This window comes from Carassius gibelio, chromosome B19 (assembly GCF_023724105.1).
Source record: "Carassius gibelio isolate Cgi1373 ecotype wild population from Czech Republic chromosome B19, carGib1.2-hapl.c, whole genome shotgun sequence".
NCBI lineage: Eukaryota > Metazoa > Chordata > Actinopteri > Cypriniformes > Cyprinidae > Carassius > Carassius gibelio.
In genome coordinates this window covers 14,242,969-14,252,331 of record NC_068414.1, presented here as the reverse complement: position 1 = coordinate 14,252,331, position 9,363 = coordinate 14,242,969, and the positions used below count along the sequence as shown (strand labels likewise).

At 39.8% G+C, this 9,363-nt stretch overlaps 1 protein-coding gene across 1 annotated transcript; it reads left to right on the top strand.

The window, feature by feature from the left end:
* The first annotated feature begins 127 nt into the window (after nucleotides 1-127).
* Nucleotides 128-1,400, top strand: LOC127979498 (uncharacterized). Its single transcript, XM_052585005.1, has 3 exons — nucleotides 128-307; nucleotides 545-640; nucleotides 722-1,400. Exons 1-3 carry the CDS (start codon nucleotides 173-175, stop codon nucleotides 1,289-1,291), a joined length of 801 nt encoding a protein of 266 aa, XP_052440965.1. The 5' UTR covers nucleotides 128-172; the 3' UTR covers nucleotides 1,292-1,400.
* The last annotated feature ends 7,963 nt before the right edge of the window (nucleotides 1,401-9,363 follow it).

Genomic DNA, 9,363 nt, shown 5'->3' with positions numbered 1-9,363 from the left:
GGTCCAGGCATGTCCGCCCTTTAACACCTCCATCAATTATGTAAAAGAGACATTAACGAGGAATGGCTTCTTGTTAATGGGAAGGCCTCTTCTATAGCCGGTGTGCTTCATATATAGGCCACAAACTCTGGGCCAGACCCTCATCGCTCTTCAGATTCAGCTGTTCTCAGAGATGCAGCGGGCGCGCGCAGACATGATGCTGGTCAGGAGAAAATACAAGAGATACTCCAAACACAAAATGACCTACCTGGGTCTGATCGCATATATCATTGAAAACGCTCCTGAGAAGAAATTGACGTTTTACGAGGTAAGCTCAAATGTATTATAGATGACAAAGCGCTCAATGGATAGTTTGGCTACGAATTGTGTTTGATTGGTTTCTTCATTTTTCAATTGACTGCAAACATTATTTAAAAAAATGGCTGTTTCATTTTAAAAGCAATGACGCAGTTTAAGTGCTTTGTTAAATAAAGCAAAATCAGACACATAGGCTAGGCTATTAACCTGTGATATTTTGGTTTGACTGTATCTTTTCCTTCATCAGTTAATGAAAGCGGTGGCGATATTTGTGGATGGCGACAGAAAAGGCCTTGAGAATAATATCAGAGTCTGTTTATCATCAAACAGCTGCTTTGTAAAGGTACGCAACTCTTCTTCTTCTTCCTCGTGTTCTTATTATTAGGCTACTTCTATAATGCTGTTGTAACCTTCACATTTACAGGTGCCTGTGAATCCGGAGTGCCCAAATGCAAGGCGCAACTTTTGGAAAGTGGATGAAAGTAAATTCACCCCGAAGATACTGCGACGACACTTCAGTGCTTTGCGCGACGTCCTCCCTGACTCTTATGAAAGCATGGAAATGTCTTCTGTGAAGAATGAAACGGAAAACCGGACGAGTTTCAAACGCCCAGAGGCTGAGAAGAAGTTTATCAGCTCGTTTTCAATAGAGTGCCTCCTGCAGAGGGAAAGCAGCGCCCCCATGAGGAACACACCTGTACTTTCTGAAACTAGGAACCTGGAAAACCAGTTTGTGGGCCTCGCAGATGGACATCCTGTTTGGGCATTCAAGAGGAAAACATGCGACTGGCCCCATCAGACTTCATACGCCGATTTTAGTAGATCATATTCACCCTTTTACTTTCCTGCTCACAGTTTAGGACAAATGAATGATGGCTGCTTTCCCTCCAGTGGATCCTCCAAGAGGATGTTCTCATTCTCTAACCTTTCCTATTGTTCAGCACCTGAGAGCATCAGGCAGTTCACCTCAAATGTAAACTGGGCCTACATGTAAACTGCACTTACTTTTCTTCGTGTACATATCTTACTGATTTATTTTTCACTGTTGAAAACTTCTGCCAACTTCTTATTTTCCAAATAAAACATCACCGTTTGTTTTTAAACCGAAGTGTTGACCCATGTAGAAATGTTAGTTCCCAGGACGTTCTCATAATATGTAACGAGTTCACTGTTCATATCAAAATATTGCCCTCCGCAGGACAAAGACTCAAACTGAATATTTCTACATGATTTCAATGACTGTAACATTTTTCTCGCACAGACAAGAGATAGTAAGACCTAAAATTATTAATATCAAGAGTAAAAAAACAAACAAACAGAAAACCTGAAACCGGCAGTTACATCTTTTGTCTAAATGTTCTTCAAAAGCGCCAGCAGATGGCAATATTAAACCAGACTTGTCGAGCATTATCAGCCTTACACACTTTCATAGCATTTTCCGATGCACACACGCTTTATTGTTTTTATTTTAATGTTTATAATACACAGACATAAGCATTGGAATCTATTAAATTATTACAGGCCATAAAACACAATCAAATCTACTCAGTGGTGTGCTTCGATCAACTGATCAAAATACTTAAGTGCCCAACAATAAAGAGAGAATCATATCTTCATTATTTATCATTTGTATTATTCATATGTTTATTCATATATTTATTACAATATAAGCTTAAACAAAAATATACACTGATTAAGACATAGCTCTTCCTTAATATAACATTGGCTATTTGACTCTGGCGAAGCTTGAAATCACTAATATGGGTTAACCAATCTTTATATTTATATTCATCTTCCTATGTCTACAGGCCGGTGCTTCTGTTTTTCCAGAGTCTGTTCCTGATGCGTCCTCGCTTTTGTTTTAATTTTGTGACATTTCAATAATCTGTTCTTGGGTTCAGATACAAGCCATTATGTTGACACTGGCCATCATTATTGAATGTGACTGATCTTCAGGAAACTGCCTGGTGTGTTCCTGGTCGTGTGGTGCAGAGGTTTGGGGTGGATTTGAGGATGGCGTGCTGGACTGGCTCTGCTGGGTGAAGTTCGTGGTCCACGAGGAGGAGATGGACACAAATTGGAGCTGAACCGCACGGGTGTCACAGTGAGCAGAGGCAGTGATACATGCCTTTGCACAAATGATATGCCTGTCAGATGTAGGCCATGCACCGCGTTCACCTGAAGGCAGGACAACAACATGTTTTATATTATTATTTACATCAGCCATATAATTAATGTTGTTAACATTTTTACAACATGACAAACTAGTCTTAGACTCAATATCAATGCTTTAATGCCCCCTTGTCTAATTCATACTGACCTGCTGGTATAAATGGGCCGTCCGTGCGATGCAGAGTTCTCGCGTCTCATCAGTGGAGGCTTGCTTGGCGTCCCAGATTTTGTTCACACTCTGCTGGAAACGGTCAAACTTGTAGAGCTGAGAATGGACTTTTTTGAACTCCAGTCCATCCCTTAAATTTCTGGTGGCCTTGAAATTTCCATCGAGCGTCTTCCTGTATAACAGATTAAACATGCAATGTGCCAAAATTAGAATTTTTTAAGGGGAAAATTGTAAAATGATTTACCACAAAATATATAATCAAATAAACCATTAGCCAATGGAAGTTTTTCTAACCTTAATTGCTTCATTTGGACATGTTTGATGTATCTCCGTAAAAGACATCCAAGACGCAGCTCAACACTCTTAAGTGTCTGATTGACGGTTCCTCTGCACAGGTTGTACATTTCAGAGGAAATGTTGTTATTTTGAAAAGCTCGATCCAGCTGCTGGAGGTTGTTTTCTTGAGCTTTGATGTCAATTATGAACAATGGGTCTTTCATGCTAGCATGAAGCAGTTTGTCTCCGTCCTCCTCGCTGTTCTTCATGTACTGCTCCTCAATGCTGCCCGAGACTGCGGAATCATATTTGTGAGTCTCAGGTTTCTCAGACTTCTGAAGTGAAGGCTTTACTTGAGTCTGAATTTTGGGCAGTTTTACAGACGAGGAAGGACGGGTGTGGACAGAAGACAGACTTTGACGTTCTACCGCTGACATAGCACAAACTTTTGTCTCCTCTACAGACTGTGAAATCTGAGGAAGAGCAAAAGATCTGACAAGGGATGGAGGACGGAAGCTATGAGGAAATGGACTTTGGTGGTCTTCCTGAACCATTGTCTCTTCAAATGATGTCTCTGTTCTCTCCATCGTCTCTGCATCAGCTTGTGTCTCTTCAGATGATTTGACATTTGCCTTTTGCTCTGTGGAAACTTTTGTCTCCTCGACAGATGGTGTGATCTTGGGGAGAGCAAATGTCCTGGCAAGGCCAGGAGGAGACGGGTCATCAGCAGACGGACTCTGGAGGTCTTTTGGAGCTGTGTCTAATGTTATCACTGGTCTATCTAGTGGCAACACTTCAACATTTGTCTCCCGTACAAGCTCTTTGACCTGAGGGAAACCAAAATCATCTGCCTTGGGTTTCACAGGAAAGGCACGCAATTTTTTCACCTTCTGCTGCTGACCTGCAGATCCACTTTGGTGCACAGGAGAAACTAAGACGTCTCTGTTCACATCTCGAACCACCTTTCTCTCTTTCTGAGGTGTCTTGAGAGTCTTAATTTCCAAGCAGTGATCTTGAAATGCCTTGTTGAGGTTTTCAATGGTCGCTGCTGATAGTTTTAGTGCCTTGCTTGTGGCTGGACTGCAGGAAGATGATTTGGTGATGCTATTCAAGGCGATGATCAGATTTGATGAGTATGTTGATGCAGCGGTTGAATTTGCCTTCAATTCTGCTACCGTGGGACAAGTCGGCAGAGACTGAATGCTTTTAACTACTTTGGCATCCAGATCTTTTCCTGGTTTACCTGAAAACCAACACATTTTACACTGTAAGCTACCTTGACACACCATTTTAGATCACACTGCAACCCAAAGTGATTTAGATATGCTTTTTAATGAATGATGGTGTGTGTGTACATTAACTTACCTTTTGCCTTCACGGTCAGAACTTTTTTCGAGGCAACCTCCTGCATTTTTCTGAAGCTCTCTCGAAGGCGGCTCACATTGTTTGCCATATTGGCCTGGAACTCATCAATGATCTTCTGCAAGTCCTCCAGCCACTCCATGCTGACCATGGATTTCTCCACTTTCTCAATCTCCCATTCTAGCGATTCCTCTGCAAGAAGTAAAACATAAATATCGTTAACTGTTAAGTAAAGTTAGATTATATTAAAAAGAAGATCAATATATGGCTTAGGGCTGCACAGTTTATCAAAATGAAACTGAAATCGTGAATTGGCTTGTTGTCACTGTCAAATCTCAAAGGCTGTGATTTAATTAAATATATGCGCTGCTTGTGTCAAAGTCAAGTGCAGATCTCATCTCTGTATCTGATCCCAATTTGGGGCTTTAGAGTAAATCTGTAAATGCATTAGGCATCATTAATTTTTCCTGAAATGCTTGTCAACAAAAGAGAAGTTTTAAGGGCTTTCTACAGTTCTCCTAAAAAAATGAAGGTTAAAGGTCGATTGTTGAATGTTTAAAAAGCCATGAATATTATTATTGATTTTATAGTTTTAAACACTAAAATTATGAATGTTTTTTTCTATTATTTTTTTTTATTTTAATAGCAATTTAAAAATGTTACTTTTACTGGTTAATCAGTTTGTAATGCATTAAGGTACAACTGAATACCAATACATGCCTAAATATGAGTATCTGAATCATTTGTATTCTTTTTTTTTTTTTTTTTTTTGAAAAAAGTTTTTTTAGTTTTTTGTGAGGGCTTGAAGAATCAGGCCAATTAAAGACCATTAACTTGACCACTCTATTCGACTCATTGGTCTGAGTAGGCTACTGAATTACATGTGTATAAGTGTATAACTAAAACCAGATTACTAACGTATATAGTTAAATCGCTCCAGCAGTGACTGAAACTCCTCCTGGCGCTCTCGGGCTCTGTACTGAAGGTCCAGGAATTTGTTCATCAGCAGTTGATGTTTCACAAGCCTGTCAGTACAGTGACTGGAGGAAACATCCTCATCGGATGAGTCCAGAGATGTGTTCCTCAGCGACATCTCTGACATTTCATCCACAACTGAGGACGATGAAGATGATGATGAAAAAGATGTATTCTTGTTAAAAGCCATCTCTGATCCTAAAGGAGAACTCTTGTTCTACAGATATTTTCAACAGTTCTCGTTTACACAGTTCTGAGAGAGATCGCTCTTGAGCCGTTTAATATTTTCAAACTGAATTTCTGGTCTTTTTTGAAAAGACGATTAAGCAAGATTTTCGCACTCGTTCAGACAGATATTCACTCAGTGATATTACTCGCATAACAAGCGACGATGAAATAAAATTTTCCAATTCCAAATCAGCTTTTATAGCGGCCCAAAGTGACGTCATCCACGAACATTCCATAGTGACGTGTCAGAGTTGCCCTGGCAACCATTGATTGCTATTGAGTAAACAGTAAAGCTCTCCCCGAAGCCATTTTTGGGATTTTAAATTAATAGGAAAGGCTCTTTGTATTGTACGTTACACTTACAACGCAAACTTCATGAACAGCCAGGTAGATTAGTTCTTTAAAGTCGCGAATTTTAGCTGTTTAATGTAAAGCGTGAAATAATTATATTAATCTTAATGAGCAAGCATTAGACATCAGCGGACAGACGAGACATTATTAATATTGCAAATGTCGTTTTGAAATCTGAATACAGGGGTTTTATATGCTAATGATATAATTCGCTTTGTGTTATAACATAATTATGTTGTGTGCTAAATGTTATAATATACTTTTTTTTTTACTTATTTAACACGTGACGCAACATTATAAAGAACTTAATTCCTATCCAAATGTAAAATGATTATCGATTGTCTTACTTTAGTTGTTGTTTAACAATAATTAAATATAAATTATTGCAATACTTGTTGTATAGGCCTTATTGTATTCGAATCGCATCTGTTAATAATCCCAGATATATGTCCATGGTTAACGTTTCATGCCAACAGAAATATTTTGTGTTAAGTAAATACCTGTGTCGTCTGTGTGAACACTTCGTTGACGACTCCCGCATCGCTTGTCCGCAAAAAGACATTATGCATAACGCGCGAACTCCGCGAAGAAACAATAATTTGCAGGAACATTTTCAAAAATATCCCTTTCCGCCTGTATCGGGTCATTTTTGGTAAAGTTATCGGACGTTTGGAAAGTATAAAGTCGTGTTATTTGACTGAAGAGAACGGGCTGAATGCGCTCATGTTGCTGGGGCGAAATTACTTGACTCGAACCCTGCGAACAGAACAGACGTTAGGTATTTTATATAAAGGTTTTATATAAGATATAGATGCAGTAGGCTATGCAACTGAAATATTTTCTTTAGTCTTATATTTTAAATCAATTCTTCCTCTGATGAATTCCATCGCAGAGGGATTCCAGGAGCGGTGGAACGTCCCTCTGTTCTGTGGAGCGGTGGATGGGAAGCATGTGGTGATGAAGGCACCCCCCAACTCAGGATCCCAGTTCCACAATTACATGGGAACCTTCTCCATCGTTCTCCTTGCAGTTGTGGAGGCCAAGTATCGCATCCGGGTGATCGATGTTGGGGGTACGGCAGGAGCAGTGACGGTGGGATTCTGGTGAACTCCACCTTTGGACAGGCGCTCCGAGCTGGCACACTTCATCTGCCTCCTGACCAGCCTCTACCTGGTGCTGAAGAAAGAGCACCCCAGCCCCACGTCTTCGTGACTGATTCGGAGGAACCTCATGCGGCCCTTCCATGGATGCACCCTTCCTCCATAGAGGCGTGTCTTCAATTACCGTCTCTCCAGAGCCCCAGCTCACAGTGGAGGATGTACCGGTGGCTCATCGAGGTCCACCCTGAAGTTGCGGAGACATGTGTGAAGGTGAAGTGTGTTCTCGACAACTTCATGAGGTGTTCAGAGGGGAGAGAGGCACCTGCTGTGAGGGGCGCGGGACATGCTGGAGAGGAGCCGCTGCCAGGTCTGGGTCGGGTTGCAGCAAACAACTCCTCCAAAGAGGCAGTCCAGGTGAGGGATGTCTTCATGGCGGAGGGAGCAGTAGCATGGGAGCAGACAGAATAGTGTTTGAACTCATGACTTCCCCTCAACGGCTCTTTTAAGAGCCACCCACAAACATATAAAGAACATGACTATCTTAAGAGTTTTACCACCATTACTAATATATATATATATATATATATATATATATATATATATATATATATATATATATATATATTGTTTTGTTGTGCCTCCTCTCTGTTTGCAGGTCATGGCTGCACTGTGTCTAGTCTGTCTGCTCTATTCCTGCTGGCCCTGTTCCAGACTGTCAGGTCCACCACAACATGCACATTTAATCATTTTAGACCCTAAATCATTAACTTTTTCAAATGGTAGGTTTTCCACATTAGTATATAAGGTAACATACATTATTAGTAGTCCTAATATTAATGTAACATGGTAAACAATCCCATATTTGGAGTTTTTCTTGATCTAATTCAGAAATGTATGACTGCAAGTGTTTATAGTTAACATAACCAAACAATATAATTCCTCCTTTGATGTATAAAAAAATCTATAGGTCTGTGTTATTTCTTAGTTCAGGTTATTACTGTAAAATAATGTGTCATTTATTTTTGTTTTGATGATAAATGGAGCCAGCCTCCAAAAGGATTTAACCTGTCCTGTGATTTCTTTGTTTTCCTCACACAACCCTGTCCAGACACACTAAAGTATTTTGGTTGTCTTTACATTATAATAATGCTTCATATAAACAAGATTTAGAAATGGAATAAATAGCATTCTATACAAAATGAATGTGTGTCATATATTGAAATCAAGTTTTCATGTGATAAAACACTTGCTTTGTTGTGAATTAGAACCACACCAGGCATTTAGTCATATTTCAAAATAATTTATTCAGGCCAAACATAAAATAATTAGAATATATACTTAAAATAACAATATAAACTTAAAACAAAATACATTATGTACAAACTATTTACATACAGAGACAGAAATAAAAAGGACCTCGGTGGAGGTGGAAGAGCTTCAGGGAACAAAAAGTAGGAGAAGAGGAAGGAGGGCATTCTGTGTTTCCTGCAGAGCCTGCTGTAAAAAATTTTTTAAGCCAAATTTAAATTTAGCACAACTTTGCTGTTTTCCATTGCCCATTTGTACATTTGAAATTTTATCATTTCTTTTATATGAGGCGGCATGCTCTGCAGAAAAGGCAGAAGGCTGAGGAGGAAGTGCTCATCAGCAGACTGTGATGGTGGTGTTGGTGTTGGTGTTGGTGGTGGTGTTGGTGATGGTTTTGGTGATGGTGGTGGTGGTGATGGTGGTGGTGATGGTGTTGGTGTTGGTGGTGGTGTTGGTGTTGGTGTTGGTGATGGTGTTGGTGACGGTGATGGTGGGGCTGGAGGATGCCTCAGGAGCTCGAGCAGCATCTGCTCCACCTCCGACGGACCATCCCGGGGACACCGGGTGCTTCTCCTCCTCTTTTGCCTTGTGAAATCAATAATACAACACACAGTGCAATGAGAAGACGGAAAGATGATAACTGAAATAACAAAATTCTCTCCCTATTGGGAGAATAATATCTCTGTGAGTGACATAGCCAGTGCTTAAATATGAGTGTAAATTTTTTTTAACTTGCGTTAACATATATTACATAAAGTTATACTTCAGACATATAAACATCAGGAACATAAACATGCAAATGACCAGTAGTTAAAATTATGTATTGGTGGCATACATTGCAATAGAATTGAGTCTGCATTTACAAATACAATGATTATTAGTAAACAGACTGATTAAAAAAATGTTTTTGACTTTTTTTATCTGAATGTTAAATCTATGAGTGGATACTGTACTGATGTTTTCTGCACGTAACATGTTTAAATATTGTTTGTAGTATTGCCTTCACACACCGGGGGTGCAGGACCAGGGACTGGGGAGACAGGAGAAGCAGCCTCTTCATTATCTGTAGGCTCTGTCAAGACAATATTAAATGTGAATACAACACGTTGGTAGCAATAGTCAAAG

Excerpts from the sequence above, each read along its gene's own strand:
- LOC127979498 (XM_052585005.1), top strand. The coding sequence starts at position 173 with ATGCAGCGGGCGCGCGCAGACATGATGCTGGTCAGGAGAAAATACAAG. Across the intron at positions 308-544 it reads AGAAATTGACGTTTTACGAG|TTAATGAAAGCGGTGGCGAT; the intron begins GTAAGCTCAAAT and ends TTCCTTCATCAG. Across the intron at positions 641-721 it reads CAAACAGCTGCTTTGTAAAG|GTGCCTGTGAATCCGGAGTG; the intron begins GTACGCAACTCT and ends TCACATTTACAG.